Source organism: Taudactylus pleione, unplaced genomic scaffold (genome assembly GCF_031769625.1).
Source record: "Taudactylus pleione unplaced genomic scaffold, aTauple2 ptg000181l, whole genome shotgun sequence".
NCBI classification, from domain to species: Eukaryota; Metazoa; Chordata; class Amphibia; order Anura; family Myobatrachidae; genus Taudactylus; species Taudactylus pleione.
Genome location: NW_028284583.1, coordinates 1,283,685 through 1,302,402, shown reverse-complemented (window position 1 = coordinate 1,302,402; position 18,718 = coordinate 1,283,685). Strand labels below are relative to the sequence as shown.

Here is an 18,718-nt window from a genome sequence, read left to right as displayed (position 1 = left end):
GGTTATGCTCCTGCAAATGTCATACCTAAGGTGTGCACACAAAAATGGGGCACAGCCTTGTGACAGCCAGGCCATGCCCCATTTTTGAGTACTCGCCTTCGGTGTGCGAATGCTATTGGCTCTTTAACTTGACTATAGATATCTTTTGACTCTTTGACTTTCACTGGTTAGCGACCCGTGGGCTCTGCAGTCACAGCGGCTGACATTCTGTGGTCTTTTTATTTGAGACCACACCTCCTTACAGTGAGACCACGCCCCTTAGTGAGTTCACACCCCCTTTCCAGAGGCACGCACGCAAAATTAGTAACTACTGCTTCTTAAAGGGAGGGGGGTACATTTTGACTGTTCGCACTGGGTGCTCCAGACCCTAGAAACGGCCCTGCCGACACATGTCAGTATCTTAACCCTGATGCCGACATCAGGATTGTATCTAACCGCTGGGATCCCAAGCGCTGGCATCCCGTACCCAACCCCTGTGAATATGTTATGTACAGATATTAAATACTTTTTCCTTAATAATTATAACACATATCCTCACTGTATAAGCAAAAAACTATAGATTAATTTGTTATTGACATGAATGCGAATCAAAATGGATTCCAGTGCGTGTCTTCAATTTTCTCATTAACAAGAACAATAAAAGTTGTTAAAACCAAAATAAAGGAAAAAAATATAATTGCTGTTGTAAAGATTTGGAAAGAAAGCTAAGAACACTTTAAAACTCTATTGTAATACAAATGTTTCTAATAAGAATTAAGTTAGATATATGCGAATAACACCTGTACGCAGTGCAGTACTTGCAGCTAAAAATGACCTTATGTGAATCTGTACTTCCTTTACCATTGCTATTAGGACACATAAAGCAGGAACAGAAAAAGTTAGGTAATAGGAATATATAAAGAAAGTATTCAGGTAATCTTTAGTACATTAATGACAAAATTGACGGCACAGAATCAACATCTCCCAAGTGCATTTCACACATTTTAAACAATCACAATTGCACTGAAGCTGTTGGGGGCTGCTAAATGAATAGCTGATGTTCCTTGCAGTGGTCTGGAAGTAATATACTCTGTATAAATTACACACTATAATGCTCATGAGATAATTATTCATGTTGATACTTACGACTCTATTGTTTCACAGATCTTTTTGAACAGAGGCAATGAGCAGAACTTGAAGAGAACTCCAGAAACAACTTCTGAGTTTTGCTACAAAACAGGAGAATATATTTGTTTTTAGTATATATACAGATGTGTTTATGTATGACTTTATTGCCACACATGAGATGTGATTTCTCAGAAATGATTACTTGGTAATACTAGGCAATGATTCCTAAACTTACAGTACAAGATATATTTCCACATTATTGTTTTTATTATTATTATTTTTATTGTTATTATCATCTGTCTTTGATAACTGTAGCCAGTTTATAACAGTTCCATTTTATTATATGGAGACTGACTTGAAACTTGAATGCTAATCTTTGAATGCTAGGATTGAGTTAATATATAAAAAGAGAGATGAATTTGACACTGCAATGGCATTATGGTAAATACCCAGCAAAGTCAAGTTTAACTATTCTTTTCAATGCCAGTGTCCCCCATATGCAGCCAAGAGTTATTCAGCTAGTTTGGGACATGTTATTATTTATTTTATTAAAAAAATGTCACCCTATTTTAAATCATTCACTTAATTCAGGTCCAAAGTAAACACTAAATACAAAGCCTATTTAGTCTGGTGTGCTGGTTACTTTTTAAACTAATCTGCTAGAATGAATTGCTATGTAAAATCACCACCCAGACCAGTGCTTATCCCACTCTATGATTCTATCATATCCAAGTGTAAAGCTACCTACACAATATACAGCCATGACCAAAAGTTTTGAGATGACACAAGTATTGGTTTTCACAAAGTTTGCTGCTTCAGTTTTTTAGACCTTTTTGTCAGATGTTACTATGGTATACTGAAGTAAAATTACAAGCATTTCATAAGTGTCAAAGGCTTTTATTGACAATTACATTAAGTTTATGCAAAGAGTCAGTATTAACAGTGCTGTGTCTTCTTTTTCAAAACCTCTGCAATTCGCCCTGGCATGCTGTCAATCAACTTCTGGGCCACATACTGACAGATGGCCACCCATTCTTGCCTAATTATTGATTGGAGTTTGTCAGAATTTGTGGGTTTTTGTTTGTCCACCCGCCTCTTGAGGATGGACCACAAGTTCTCAATGGGATTAAGGTCTGGGGAGTTTTCTGGCCATGGACCCAAAATTTCAATGTTTTGTTCCCCGAGCCACTTAGTTATCACTTTTGCCTTATGACAAGGTGATCCGTCATGCTGGAAAAGGCATTGTTCGTCACCAAACTCTTTTTTGGATGGTTGAGAGAAGTTGCTCTTGGAGGATGTTTTGGTACCAGAGGTCTTGAAAAAGAAGGGTCAACTCTGCAAATATTGACTCATTGCATAAACGTAATGTAATTGTCAATAAAAGCCTTTGGAGTCTATTTACTAAAGTGTTAGGAGATAAAGTGAATGGTGATAAGGTACCAGCCAATCAGCTCCTAACTGCCATTTTTCAAACACAGCCTATGACATGGGAGTTAGGAGCTGATTGGCTGGTACCTTATCACCATTCACTTTATCTCCTAACACAGCTTAGTAAATAGACCCCTTTGACACTTATGAAATGCTTGTAATTTTACTTCAGTATACCATAATAACATCTGACAAAAAGGTCTAAACACACTTGTAACCCTGTTTGTGACTGCAGATTGGTTAAGTTTAGTGCCTCCACCCAAGCTATTTACTGTTATAATGTAGTATGGGTCCACTTGGGCAAAACCCACCTAATTACTAAGTTAGTGTTGCGTTACATAGAAACATCATTTACCTGCTATCTGTATAATTCTTCTCCACTGAATTCACTCTTTGAAATATCTCACCTAAGGATTATTAAGTAAATAACACCACAGTACAAGTTTCTTTTCTATATTTTGTGATAACTTTCAAACAGAGTTTTAAAGGTTTCGTACTACTAACATATTGAATAACACATGTTTATGTTGCAAATATATTAGAATAGTGGTTGTAATACAATCAACCATACTCTTATTATTAATATAGCAATTTATATGATACCTAGCAAATATGTTAACAGGATAAATAGCCTGTATATTATTACATACAAACACTGAAAAACATCACATATGAAATTATTTAGAAAAGTCTATGAATGAGTCTATCACACAATAGGCAGCCTGTGGCATGCCTTTAGTCCTGCATCAGGGAGTAATCCCAATTTGTATATAACAGAAGGATGTCCTCTGCTATAGTTCGCTTAGACTGAGCAGTATTTAGTTTGCTATATGTTCCGGGTAGTGTTTTCAGGGCCGGATTAACAATGGGCCGGATGGAGCTGCAGCTCCAGGCCTCCCATCAGAATAGGCCCACAGCAACTGCTGTGTTGTTTCTACTGCTGTACACAGGAAAAAAAACTTTCCTGCTGCAGCAGCCTGTCACTGTCAGTGGACATTTTAGGCCACGCCCCCCGGCCGCAACTCGCGACCCCTTTCCCCGCTCCCAACCGCGGACCCGACAAATCAAAGAACTGCTGGGGACATAAATTCAATAAACATGGCGGCAGTAACCCGGCGCCTCCTCTGTGTCACCACGTGATGTCAGGACGTGTGACATCACCAAGGTGCCACCCAGCCATCAGCGCGCCGCCCTGAAGGAAGGAGCAGCAGCACAGGAGTCCTAGGAAGCCCCATGAAGTAGCCCTGAGCGCGGTATGGTGACTGAGCCTCTTGAGGTGAGGTGTCAGTCCTGCTTATTGCCAGCCTGGCTGCTGCTGCTGAAACATTATATAATATATATATATATATATATATATATATATATATATATATATATATATGAAAATGCTTTCTCTATATACTTGCACTGCAGGCTGTGTGTGTATATATTAAAAATATAGAGAAAACATTTTCTAATATATATATATATATATATATATATATTTGTGTTTAAATATTCAAGTGTGTGTGTATATAATATATAGCATAATCCTGTTTATATTTAAAATATACAGAGCATGTATGATTTTTCATATATCTGTGTGTATATATATATATATATATATATATATATATATATTACTAACACACTGTATATAAATATGGTCTGTAGCTTATTTGAACCAATGCTTCAATGTTTATAAAACATTTTCCTCAGGTTGAACACAAACCCAATAAGCTAAATACCCACACCAAGACTGTCCATGGTACCGCTTCGCAGCAAGATCCCAATCACAATCTTTGTTTACAGCTCACTTGTGATGCTCTGTGACAACGAATCGTGTGAGATCTGTGATGTCACCACGCAGTGTGGAATCCTGCGGTGAAGCGGCACCATGGACGGTCCGGTTGCTTGGTAAGGTATTAGGTTGTATATATATATATATATATATATATATATATATAATATATATTATTATTTCACGGGTGGTATGTTTTCTAATTCTCTTTCCAGAATAGGGTTTATAGATGTAAGTTGTAAATTATACTGAAATTAATATCTCTTGAAATTATTGATTGTATGTTTTACTCTTTATATGTGCAATATGTGTTTTTTATTATTCTGTTCACAATCAGAATAATGTGCATTTATATATATTAATAATGCTATTGATACCCATTGTAAACGTACTTGGGATAAGATATAGGTCACTTATTAGTGGCCATTACCAGCCACCCATTAATGCCAGATAACCAGGAATTGTTTCCAATGGGTACTATAGAAAAGCAATACATACAAACCCATCTGGTGCATTACCACTAATACAATTCCGTACTTAATTAGCTTAATAAAATTTGTTCACATAGCAAATAAATGTATGTATTTATATGATATTAGAGGGGCCCCAAGACCGAAGCGTCCTCGTATAAATCACCAATAGCATTATTAATATATATAAATGCACATTATTCTGATTGTGAACAGAATAATAAAAAACACATATTGCACATATAAAGAGTAAAACATACAATCAATAATTTCAAGAGATATTAATTTCAGTATAATTGTGTGTAATACACATGGATATAATATGGGCCTGATTCAGAGTCGCACGCAATGCCGATGTTCACATAGTTGAGTGATTTTCTGCTATAAGGCGTGCAGGAAAATTCCTATAATCTTGTAGGGTGCATGTGATACATCGTGTGTACGCACATAGGCGCTGTGTGATTGAGACGCTCGCTATCAGAAATCTCATGGAAAAGTTCTGAGCATTCCTGGGAGGTGGCTATGAATGCGGGCAAAAATGATCCATCCCATGGACGTATTATGGGAGTGTCACTAAAGTGTTTTCATGCTCGTACGCTGCAGCATATATATATATATATATGTATGTATATATATATACTGTATACTGTGCGCGTGTGTGTGTGTATATATTAGGGGTGTGCACCGGCCACTTTTCGTGTTTTGTGTTTTGGTTTTGGATCTGGATCTTTCTTCGTGTTTTGGATTTGGATTGGTTTTGCCAAAACCACCCTTCCGTGTTTTGGGTTCTGGGTTTTGTGTTTTGGATCTGTATTTTTTTTTAAAAAAGCATAAAAACAGCTAAAATCACAGAATTTGTAGGTTTTTCTGCTCCTATGCTATTATTAACCTCAATAACCTTAATTTCCACTCATTTCCAGTCTATTCTGAACACCTCACAATAGTGTTTTTATGTCCAAAACGTTGCACCGAGGTAGCTGGATGACTATGCTAAGCGACACGAGTGGGCGGCACAAACACGTGACCCATCTAGGCGTGAAACTGCAGTGGCAGACAGGATGGCAGTTTGAAAAACTAGGCCCCAAACTGTACATAATGCAAAGAAAAAAAAGAGGTGCAAGATGGAATTGTCCTTGGGCCCTCCCACCCACCCTTATGTTGTATAAACAGGACATGCACACTTTAACAAACCAATCATTTCAGCGCCAGGGTCTGCCACACAACTGTGGCTGAAATGATTGGTTCGTTTGGGCCCCCACAAAACAAGCTGGCAATTAATGTGTCCCTGCACAAACTGGCTCTATGGAGGCAAGATGTCATCCTCATCCTCCTCATCCACCGATTCCTCACCCTCTTCAGTGTGTACATCCTCATCCTCACAAAGTATTAACTCGTCCCCACTTGAATCCACCACCACAGGTCCCTCTGTACCTTCTGGAGGCTGGTCTCCCTGGAAGAGCTGATAATTCATTTTGATGAACATCATCTTCTCCACATTCTGTGGAAGCAACCTCCTACGCCTTTCGCTGACAAGGTTCCCGGCTGCACTAAACACTCTTTCGGAGTACACACTGGAGGGGGGGCAACTCAGGTAAAATAGAGCCAGTTTGTACAGGGGCCTCCAAATTGCCTCTTTTTCCTGCCAGTACAGGTATGGACTGTCTGCCATGCCTACTTGGATGCTGTCACCGATGTAATCCTCCACCATTCTGTCAATGGTGACAGTATCATATGCAGTGACAGTAGACATGTCAGAAATTGTTGCCAGGTCCTTCAGTCCGGACCAGATGTCCAAACTTGGTCCTGCCTGCCCTGCATCACCGCCAGCGGGTTGCTTAGGATACCTAAGTTTTTTCCTGGCAGCCCCAGTTGCAGGAGAAAATGAAGAAGGAGCCGTTGACGTGTCACGTTCCGCTTCAGCTGACAGTGTGTTCACCAGCAGGTCTTTGCACCTCTGCAGGCTTGTGTCGGCCGGAAAGAGAGACACCACATAGGCTTTAAACCTAGGATCGAGCACGGTGGCCAAAACGTAGTGGTCTGATTTCAACAGATTGACCACCCTGGAATCCTGGCAAAGCGAATGAAGGGCTTCATCCACAAGTCCCACATGCCGAGCGGAATCGCTCCGTCTTAGCTCCTCCTTCACTTTCTCCAGCTGCTTCTGCAAAAGCCTGATGAGGGGAATGACCTGACTCAAGCTGGCAGTGTCTGAACTGACTTCACGTGTGGCAAGTTCGAAGGGCTGGAGAACCTTGCACAACACGGAAATCATTCTCCACTGCGCTTGAGTCAGGTGCTACCCCCTCCTTTGCCTATGTCATAGGTGGATGTATAGGCTTGTATGGCCTTTTGCTGCTCCTCCATCCTCTGAAGCATATAGAGGGTTGAGTTCCACCGCGTCACAACCTCTTGCTTCAGGTGATGGCGGGGCAGGTTCAAGAGTGTTTGCTGGCGCTCCAGTCTTCGGCACGCAGTCACTGAATGGCGAAAGTGGCCAGAAATTTTTCGGGCCACCCAAAGCGTCTCCTGCACGCCCCTGTCGCTTTTCAGAAAATTCTGCACCACCAAGTTTATTGTGTGAGCAAAACATGGGACGTGCTGGAATTTGCCCAGATGTAATGCCCGCACAATATTGGTGGCGTTGTCAGATATCACAAATCCCCAGGAGAGTCTAAGTGGGGTAAGCCACTGGGCGATGATTTCCCTCAGTTTCTCTAAGACTTTGTCGGCGGTGTGCCTCTTACTGAAACCGGTGATACACAGCGTAGCCTGCCTTGTAACGAGCTGGCATTTCTGAGATGCTGCTACTGGTGACGCTGCTGCTGTTGCTGCGTAAGGTGATACATCTACCCAGTGGGCTGTCACAGTCATATAGTCCTTAGTCTGCCCTGTTCCACTTGTCCACATGTCCGTGGTTAAGTGGACATTGTGTACAACGGCATTTTTCAGGACACTGAGGACACTTTTTCTGACGTTTCTGTACAGTCTCGGTATCGCCTGCCTAGTGAAGTGGAATCTAGACGGGATTTGGAACCGGGGACACACTACCTCCATCAATTGTCTAAATCCCACTGCACTAATGGCGGATACCGGACGCACGTCTAACACCAACATAGCAGTCAAGGCCTCAGTTATACGTTTTGCTTCAGGATGACTGCTGTCGTACTTCATCCTCCTCGCTAAGGACTGTTGGAGGGTCAATTGTTTAGTAAAAGTAGTGGTGTTCCTACTTCCTCTCTGGGATGATGAACGACTCCCAGCAGCAGCAACAGCAGCAGCGGCAGCAGTAGGCGTAGCAATGCAGGATCCTCCAGAGGAATCCCGGATAGGAGAGTCAGTCATGCCAGTGACATGGCCTGCAGGACTACTTCCGATCCTGACTAAGGAGGAAATTGACGAGGAGGGAGTTGACGGTGTGGTTTGCAGGCGCTTGGATACAACAGGACAACGGGATTTAGGTGTCCCTGGACTGCTTACGGTCTTAGCCAAAGTTTCTGAACTTGACAGTAACTTTTTATGAACGCGCTGCAGGTGCCGTATAAGGGAGGATGTTCCTAGGTGGTTGACGTCCCTACCCCTACTTATTTCACCTTTACATATGGTACATATGGCAAGACAGTTGTTGTCCGGATTTGGATAGGAATATTGCCAGACCAAAGAGGTGGAATGTTTGGTCTTCTGCCCAGGCATGACCGTGATGGGCTTTTTCATCCCACGGACAACAACTGTCTCCCCCGGAGCCTGATTTAAACAAACCACATCACCATCAGAATCCTCCTCGCCAACTTCCTCCTCAGCGCCAGCTACACCAGTATCCTCATCCTGTTGTACTTCAACAGTGACATCTTCAATTTGCATATCAGCAAGTGGACTGTGGGTGCTCCTTTCAGCACTTGCAGGGGGCGTGCAAATGGTGGAAAGAGCCACCTCTTCCCGTCCAGTGCTGGGAAGGTCAGGCATCGCAACCACCACCACACTTGGACTCTCCTTGGGGATTTGTGATATCTTCTTAGAAAGCACAGTTCTTCGCTGTGCTTTTGCCAGCTTAACTCTTTTGATTTTTTTAGTGGGAGGAGGGCTTCCATCGTCATGTGAAGCTGAACCACTAGTCATGAACATACTAGGGATCGACCTTAGCCGTTCCTTGCCACTCCGTGTCATAAATGGCATATTGGCAAGTTTACGTTTCTCTTCAGCTGATTTAAATGTCTTTTTCAAGGTCATTTTCCTGAACTTTGCCATTTGGGATTGTATGTGCCCTCTACTATGACATTGGGCATCGGCCTTGGCAGACGACGTTGATGGCATGTTATCGTCTATGTCATGACTAGTGGCAGCAGCTTCAGCACTAGGAGGAAGTGGTTCTTGATCTTTCTCTATTTTATTTTTATCGGAGAAAGTTTGGTCCTCCATTTATGTTATATCGATTTGATATATACGTGCGGCTAAACACAGAAAATAATTTTTTTTTTGGTTTGGACTGGAGTGTACTTTGTGGGTTACAGCACCCTTTAACGGTCAAGCCAGCCAGCCCTTTACTTATGACACAGGCGCACGCTTGGCACTACTTTGTTGATGCACGTGCGGCTACTGCGCACACAATTCACAAACACAGAAAATAATTTTTTTTTGGTTTGGACTGGAGTGTACTTTCGGGGGTTACAGCACCCTTTAACGGTCAAGCCAGCCAGCCCTTTACTTATGACACAGGCGCACGCTTGGCACTACTTTGTTGATGCACGTGCGGCTACTGCGCACACAATTCACAAACACAGAAAAAAATTTTTTTTTTGGTTTGGACTGGAGTGTACTTTCGGGGGTTACAGCACCCTTAACGGTCAAGCCAGCCGGCCCTTTACTTATGACACAGGTGCACGCTTGGCACTACTTTGTTGATGCACGTGCGGCTACTGCGCACACAATTCACAAACACAGAAAATAATTTTTTTTTTGGTTTGGACTGGAGTGTACTTTCGGGGGTTACAGCACCCTTTAACGGTCAAGCCAGCCGGCCCTTTACTTATAACACAGGCGCACGCTTGGCACTACTTTGTTGATGCACGTGCGGCTACTGCGCACACAATTCACAAACACAGAAAATAATTTTTTTTTGGTTTGGACTGGAGTGTACTTTCGGGGGTTACAGCACCCTTAACGGTCAAGCCAGCCGGCCCTTTACTTATGACACAGGCGCACGCTTGGCACTACTTTGTTGATGCACGTGCGGCTACTGCGCACACAATTCACAAACACAGAAAATATTTTTTTTTTGGTTTGGACTGGAGTGTACTTTCGGGGGTTACAGCACCCTTAACGGTCAAGCCAGCCGGCCCTTTACTTATGACACAGGCGCACGCTTGGCACTACTTTGTTGATGCACGTGCGGCTACTGCGCACACAATTCACAAACACAGAAAATAATTTTTTTTTGGTTTGGACTGGAGTGTACTTTCGGGGGTTACAGCACCCTTTAACGGTCAAGCCAGCCGGCCCTTTACTTATGACACAGGCGCACGCTTGGCACTACTTTGTTGATGCACGTGCGGCTACTGCGCACACAATTCACAAACACAGAAAATAATTTTTTTTTGGTTTGGACTGGAGTGTACTTTCGGGGGTTACAGCACCCTTTAATGGTCAAGCCAGCCGGCCCTTTACTTATGACACAGGCGCACGCTTGGCACTACTTTGTTGATGCACGTGCGGCTACTGCGCACACAATTCACAAACACAGAAAATAATTTTTTTTTGGTTTGGACTGGAGTGTACTTTCGGGGGTTACAGCACCCTTTAACGGTCAAGCCAGCCGGCCCTTTACTTATGACACAGGCGCACGCTTGGCACTACTTTGTTGATGCACGTGCGGCTACTGCGCACACAATTCACAAACACAGAAAATAATTTTTTTTTTGGTTTGGACTGGAGTGTACTTTGGGGGTTACAGCACCCTTTAACGGTCAAGCCAGCCGGCCCTTTACTTATGACACAGGCGCACGCTTGGCACTACTTTGTTGATGCACGTGCGGCTACTGCGCACACAATTCACAAACACAGAAAATAATTTTTTTTTTGGTTTGGACTGGAGTGTACTTTCGGGGGTTACAGCACCCTTAACGGTCAAGCCAGCCGGCCCTTTACTTATGACACAGGCGCACGCTTGGCACTACTTTATTGATGCACGTGCGGCTACTGCGCACACAATTCACAAACACAGAAAATAATTTTTTTTTTGGTTTGGACTGGAGTGTACTTTCGGGGGTTACAGCACCCTTAACGGTCAAGCCAGCCGGCCCTTTACTTATGACACAGGCGCACGCTTGGCACTACTTTGTTGATGCACGTGCGGCTACTGCGCACACAATTCACAAACACAGAAAAGAATTTTTTTTTTGGTTTGGACTGGAGTGTACTTTCGGGGGTTACAGCACCCTTAACGGTCAAGCCAGCCGGCCCTTTACTTATGACACAGGCGCACGCTTGGCACTACTTTGTTGATGCACGTGCGGCTACTGCGCACACAATTCACAAACACAGAAAATAATTTTTTTTTTGGTTTGGACTGGAGTGTACTTTCGGGGGTTACAGCACCCTTAACGGTCAAGCCAGCCGGCCCTTTACTTATGACACAGGCGCACGCTTGGCACTACTTTGTTGATGCACGTGCGGCTACTGCGCACACAATTCACAAACAGAAAATAATTTTTTTTTTGGTTTGGACTGGAGTGTACTTTCGGGGGTTACAGCACCCTTAACGGTCAAGCCAGCCGGCCCTTTACTTATGACACAGGCGCACGCTTGGCACTACTTTGTTGATGCACGTGCGGCTACTGCGCACACAATTCACAAACACAGAAAATAATTTTTTTTTTGGTTTGGACTGGAGTGTACTTTCGGGGGTTACAGCACCCTTAACGGTCAAGCCAGCCGGCCCTTTACTTATGACACAGGCGCACGCTTGGCACTACTTTGTTGATGCACGTGCGGCTACTGCGCACACAATTCACAAACACAGAAAATAATTTTTTTTTTGGTTTGGACTGGAGTGTACTTTCGGGGGTTACAGCACCCTTAACGGTCAAGCCAGCCGGCCCTTTACTTATGACACAGGCGCACGCTTGGCACTACTTTGTTGATGCACGTGCGGCTACTGCGCACACAATTCACAAACACAGAAAATATTTTTTTTTTTGGTTTGGACTGGAGTGTACTTTCGGGGGTTACAGCACCCTTAACGGTCAAGCCAGCCGGCCCTTTACTTATGACACAGGCGCACGCTTGGCACTACTTTGTTGATGCACGTGCGGCTACTGCGCACACAATTCACAAACACAGAAAATAATTTTTTTTTTGGTTTGGACTGGAGTGTACTTTCGGGGGTTACAGCACCCTTAACGGTCAAGCCAGCCGGCCCTTTACTTATGACACAGGCGCACGCTTGGCACTACTTTGTTGATGCACGTGCGGCTACTGCGCACACAATTCACAAACACAGAAAATAATTTTTTTTTTGGTTTGGACTGGAGTGTACTTTCGGGGGTTACAGCACCCTTAACGGTCAAGCCAGCCGGCCCTTTACTTATGACACAGGCGCACGCTTGGCACTACTTTGTTGATGCACGTGCGGCTACTGCGCACACAATTCACAAACACAGAAAATAATTTTTTTTTGGTTTGGACTGGAGTGTACTTTCGGGGGTTACAGCACCCTTAACGGTCAAGCCAGCCGGCCCTTTACTTATGACACAGGCGCACGCTTGGCACTACTTTGTTGATGCACGTGCGGCTACTGCGCACACAATTCACAAACACAGAAAATAATTTTTTTTTTGGTTTGGACTGGAGTGTACTTTCGGGGGTTACAGCACCCTTAACGGTCAAGCCAGCCGGCCCTTTACTTATGACACAGGCGCACGCTTGGCACTACTTTGTTGATGCACGTGCGGCTACTGCGCACACAATTCACAAACACAGAAAATAATTTTTTTTTTGGTTTGGACTGGAGTGTACTTTCGGGGGTTACAGCACCCTTAACGGTCAAGCCAGCCGGCCCTTTACTTATGACACAGGCGCACGCTTGGCACTACTTTGTTGATGCACGTGCGGCTACTGCGCACACAATTCACAAACACAGAAAATAATTTTTTTTTGGTTTGGACTGGAGTGTACTTTCGGGGGTTACAGCACCCTTAACGGTCAAGCCAGCCGGCCCTTTACTTATGACACAGGCGCACGCTTGGCACTACTTTGTTGATGCACGTGCGGCTACTGCGCACACAATTCACAAACACAGAAAATAATTTTTTTTTTGGTTTGGACTGGAGTGTACTTTCGGGGGTTACAGCACCCTTAACGGTCAAGCCAGCCGGCCCTTTACTTATGACACAGGCGCACGCTTGGCACTACTTTGTTGATGCACGTGCGGCTACTGCGCACACAATTCACAAACACAGAAAATATATTATTTTTTTAGCACTTGGGGGGAGTACCCCTGATGGACAGAGCACCCCCTGGACAACACTGCAGCACTCCTTTAGGACTGGGACACTGCACAGGACTTTGGAGTGGACACAGCCCCTATGGAGAACTGACTGCACAACACAGTCCAGCCAGCCCCTATGGACTTTGAAGTAGTGGACACAGCCCCTATTAACAACAGCAGCACAGCACAACACAGCCAGCCCCTATGGACTTTGAAGTAGTGGACAACAGCAGCACTACACTACACTACACTACACAGCCCTAACTCCCACCCTCCCTCTTCACTGTCCACAGCCGAGTGAGAAAATGGCGCCGACGTGGGTACCTTATATAGGATCCAAAACCCGCGAGACTCGGAAGGCGGGATGATGACGTTTTGCCTCGTTTTCAGATCCGAGTCAGGCGGGAAAAGTCGAGCCTGATTCGGATCGGACTCGGATCGGGGGGGCTGGGGGGGTTCGGATTTCAGAAATCCGAACCCGCTCACCCCTAGTATATATATATATATATATATATATAAATTATTATTTTTTATATTCAGTAATCAATAATATAACAGGTGGTGTGTGCTTCATACAAGCAAAGGGGGGAGGGAGATGTATGTTGTCGAAAGTAGGCGGTAGCTACGCCCTCTCCATGGTGCTATCCATACCCCATGTCACAGACCACACTACCTGTGCAGACCACAACTCCATAGTGGGATGCCGACGCTTACATTCCAGCACCAGCATCCCGACTGCTGGGATGCCGAAGGTAAGTAGCGGGGTGGGGGGGAGGGTTAGGTTTAGGGGTTAGGGTAAGGCACTATTGGGGGGTTAGGGTTAGGCACTAGGGGGAGGGTTAGGTTTAGGGTGCGGGTAGGGGGAGGTTAGGTGCAGGCACTTGGGGGGAGGTTAGGGTTAGGCACCAAAGAGAGAGGGTTAGGGTAGGGAGAGGGGGAGGGTTAGTATACCGACAAACAAGTGTCGGTATGTTAACCCTGTCTTGATCCCAGCATCAGAATTCTCACGGACAGGATCCCGACTGTCGGTATTTCATACTGATCTCCCCCATAGCGTTGGCCCCCACATTACTAGTCTCACCCCCGCCGAGCTGATAACACCTTCTGCGGCAGCACACAATAGGCCCTTCTTAAATGTCAGCTCCAGGCCCATGTAGACCTTAATCTGGTACTGAGTGTTTTATATCATATCCTGAGGACGGGTGCCGTTAGTACAGTAAATGTGCTTCTCCTGTCTCAAGTCCAGAATCCCGTTTAATATTGGCAACTATTGTAGCAAATGACCTTTTAAAGTTATTTTCTTTTGAAAACAGAACCTCAGTAATATTGCTACTACAGTCTGCTTTTTAAGGATGTCTCATGGCCCCAGGGATTAGTTAGTGTAATAATGGTAATCTAAGCCAGAAGGTAATATCTCTGTAAATGCAATCACTGCAGGTCTAAATTAATCCAATCTCTCCCCCAGCACTTTTCTCCATTTGGCTATTATTAAAGTTTTATAAGAGTGACTCCTTAGTGTTTGTTATTAACTGGGCTCACCACCTCCTGTATAGCTGCTCCCAGCTGACTCCTTATGTCAGTCAGGCAAATCTCTAGCAGCTGCCTCCACCTCCTGTCTTCTCAGCTGGGCTGCTCCACTGCTGATTGGCTTACTCTGGCCTCCGCCTCCTGCCTTCTCAGCTGGGCTGCTCCACTGCTGATTGGCTTACTCTGGCCTCCGCCTCCTGCCTTCTCAGCTGGGCTGCTCCACTGCTGATTGGCTTACTCTGGCAACAGCCTTCCTTCAGCTGTACTGAGCTCCTGCGTCACACAGCTCCCTACCTGAACTCCACTATCTCAGTGGCCAGATGCTGCTGCGGCTACTCCTCCGATCTGACGCTGATGCTGTCAGCTCAGTGCAGATGCTGCTCTGCTCACACTGGCATGGCTGAGCCTGTTACTCCATCTCTGCTGTCACCTAAGCTCTTAAGCCAGACAGCATGGAGGTGATCAGGTCAGTCAGCTCTGGAGGGGGATCAGGAGACTGGCCGTTACTAGACTGGCAGTTACTAGACTGGCATTTACTGCTGCTGCAGTGGCAGTTATAACCTTGCTGACCTGTCCATGTGCTCTTTCTAGAACTATCCCTCCATGCAGTGTATGAGGTGCAGTAAATCACTTTCACTGGGGCCATGTTTCACCCCTTCACACTGTACATATAATAATTATACACAGTCATATTAAACACATAAAGATACAATACTATCTTAAAGATGTAATATACACACATATAGTTCTGTTTTATTTTACATATTTTACACCCTATATGGATTATCCCTCTTTCTCATACTTATTAAAGGGTGTTACACTCTCCCCCTGATGCACAAACAAGGAATTTGAAAAGAATCATGTGAGTGCATCAACAACTTCATGTATTGTAACTATGCCCCTTTTACAGTACTATTTTTTTTCCTCTTATACCCATTTACTGTACATTCTATCTCAACCCTACATTTCCCTCATCCACCCAAAGTAAAGCCATGAAAAGACTATATTGGGATGGATTATGCGGGGTACTTCAATGGGTTGTCCTAAAGTGTCATAGGTTAACATCATCGGAGGCCTAACATTCCTCTTTGGTCATAGAAAGGTCTCTACCTTCCCTAAATCATTTTCAGTTTCAAAGGATTCCTCACCCAGACTCCCTGAATCCTGTAATTCCAACTGAGGCGCTTCTAACAGAGAAAGTTCATAGAGTTTCACCATTGAGGACTAATTGGTATCTTCACTCTCATTATCTCTCCCTAATAGCTCAGGAGAAAACAATTCTCTTCTTTGTTCAATATCAGTAGGTATGTTGACATCCCTTGAAAATGGGGAATCACAGTAGTAATAACCTCCTTTTTCCTCACTGTGGGAGAGGTCACTTTCTGTAACACATTCCTCATCCTTCCCTCTTTTGCTACGACGAACAGGGATTGAAGAGTTTTGTTTACTTTCAAGCCCTGGCTGAAAATCTAAGAGAAGTCTAACTTCCCGACCTATATGCAATAAATGTTGCCGATGATAGGTTTTAATTGGGCCAGAAGCCCCTTCCGGCCTAATCTTGTAAGAGGGGGTTATTATCGGTGTGGACCACTAAGGCCACACCATACAAGTAATCGTGTAATTTGTCTACCACCGCCCATTTTAAAGCTAGAAATTCTAGTTTATGAGCGGGATAGTTGCGCTCACTAGGTGATATTCCTCGACTGATATAAGAGACCGGACGCAATTGAGTGTCATACAGCTGGTATAAAACTCCCCCAAGCCCTTCAAGGGATGCATCTATATGTAGAACATAAGGTCGGGATGGATCAGCGTATGCCAAGACTGGTGTATTGGTAAGGTGTTCCTTCAATTCTAGAAAGGCTTTCTCACAATGTTGAGTCCAACGCTCACCAAACTCCTCGTTAATCCAATAGTAAGGACCTGGGTCACCTTTCTTATATCTAAGAGAAGATTTTTTTAAAGGAGGATACCCTTTAGTGAGGTTAGTCAAGGGCTTTGCTATTTTAGAAAATTTTGGCACAAATCGCCTATAGTATCCACAAAATCCTAAAAAGGAACGTAATTCTTTTAGTTTGGTCGGCCTAGGCCATTCTTTCACTGCTTCCACTTTAGACGGATCAGCAGCTATTCCCTCTCGGCTGACGATATGGCCAAAGATAGCTTAAACCCGTGAGCAATGAGACGATCTAACACCTTTAAAAGCCGCTGATTGTGCTCCTCTAATGTCTTACTAAATACAATGATGTCATCAAGATACACCACCACTTCTCGGAGATGCATATCTCCAACTGTCTTCTCCATACTCCTCTGAAACGTGGCAGGAGCTCCCTGGGGAATTCGTAAAAATTAAAAAAAAACCAGCGAACAGATGAATGCAGTCTTCTCAGCATCTTTAGGATCCATCAAGATCTGATAAAATCCACTTTTTAGATCTAGCACTGAAAACCACTGACTACCCTGTAGGCAATCCAAAGCCTCGTCCACCCGTGGTACTGTGTATTGATCTGGTACAGTCCGTTGGTTAAGTTTACGGTAGTCAATGCACATGCGTACCTCTCCATTCTTTTTTCTTGCGACCACTATAGGTGAAGCAAAAGGGCTTTCCGACTCCCGAATGACTCGGCTGTCTAATAATTTTTTCAAATGCTCTCTCATATCTTCTAAATCAGCTGGCACCAATCTACGGGATCTTTCCCTAAAGGGAGTTTCGTCGGTTAAACGAATTTGATGGGACACATTGGTGGATAAACCCAGATCCCACTCATGCTGTGAGAACACAGCATTCCGCTGTATGAGATCCTTCACTAACTTAGATTTACTTTCATCTGGGATATCACTCCCTGAAAAGCACTCTTCAAAGTCATGTTGTGGGCTGTATTTGGTCTTGGCCTGCACTTCTTCAATTTTCTGATATGCCTCCAGGCAGGAAGGATGTATATGTAAGGAGTTGGCATAGGCTGTCCCTCCCACTTCTCGACACCACTGCACCAAAGTTTTGAATACATTTGCATTGGTTCCCAGAATGACGGAAGCCTCTCTTTCCTCTCCATCTGATTCTAGGCAAATTAAAGCCATGGTATGTATTTCTCCATTCACTCCAGCTACTTCCAAGGGAAATTTTAACGTAATAGGTATGTACCATAGATATGGGTAACTATGATCACTTAATCCCCATAGGATAAGACCTGACAAGGGTAATATAGGAATATCAGCCAAATGATGTCTATACCAGTCCTCGAATATGATGGATACCTAGGATCCGCTGTCTAACAGAACAGTACATGGGTTTCCATTAACAAATGCTGGTATCAGTGGAGCCGGTCCCATCAATCCCTCAGGCACAGAGTAGCTGCCACTGTAACTCCCCATCACTTCCTGCTGATTCTTTAGGGAGCCGATGCGGGGTTCATCGGTCTCCCACTGGCGTTTCCCGATGAGTTCCTGCCTCGACTAGCCCGAGAGCCTTCTTCAACACCGTTCCATCTCTGATCACATTCAAACGCTCTGTGGCCAAGTCTTCCACAGCAAAAACACCTTTGCTGTCTAGTAACCCTTCCTCTTTCAGCAGTATTCATGGGCGTAGTTCCAGTGGGTGTTTTAGCTGCGTCATCTTTCTTCTTTATCTCCTCTTTCAACTGAAATGCTAGCTGCCCAACTTGCCCTCGTAACTCTTCTACTACTTTAGCTAAATGTTCAATAGGAGCTGTTGTTGTTTCATCCATTTTATGTGTCACCATTTTAACTTTTTTTACAGTCTTTTCTCGTGCTTCAACTAGAGCTTCTTCCTGTTTAACTTCCCTCATTAATTGCATAAAGGAAGGAGGTTGTCTGCTGACTGTAGTGTATCTCAGCCGCTGAGCGATTGGATCAGTGGTAAGAGCCCCTTCTATCAACTGTTGCATCCTTTTATCATTAACCTCTTCT

At 44.1% G+C, this 18,718-nt stretch overlaps 1 protein-coding gene across 1 annotated transcript in view; it reads right to left on the bottom strand.

The window, feature by feature from the left end:
- AOAH (acyloxyacyl hydrolase) overlaps nucleotides 1–18,718 on the bottom strand; it is a 187,293-nt gene that overhangs the window by 101,370 nt on the left and 67,205 nt on the right. Inside the window, exon 6 of the mRNA XM_088476026.1 lies at nucleotides 1,126–1,208. Coding sequence (XP_088332152.1) covers nucleotides 1,126–1,208 — 83 coding nt within the window. The remainder of the gene's footprint in view (nucleotides 1–1,125; nucleotides 1,209–18,718) is intronic.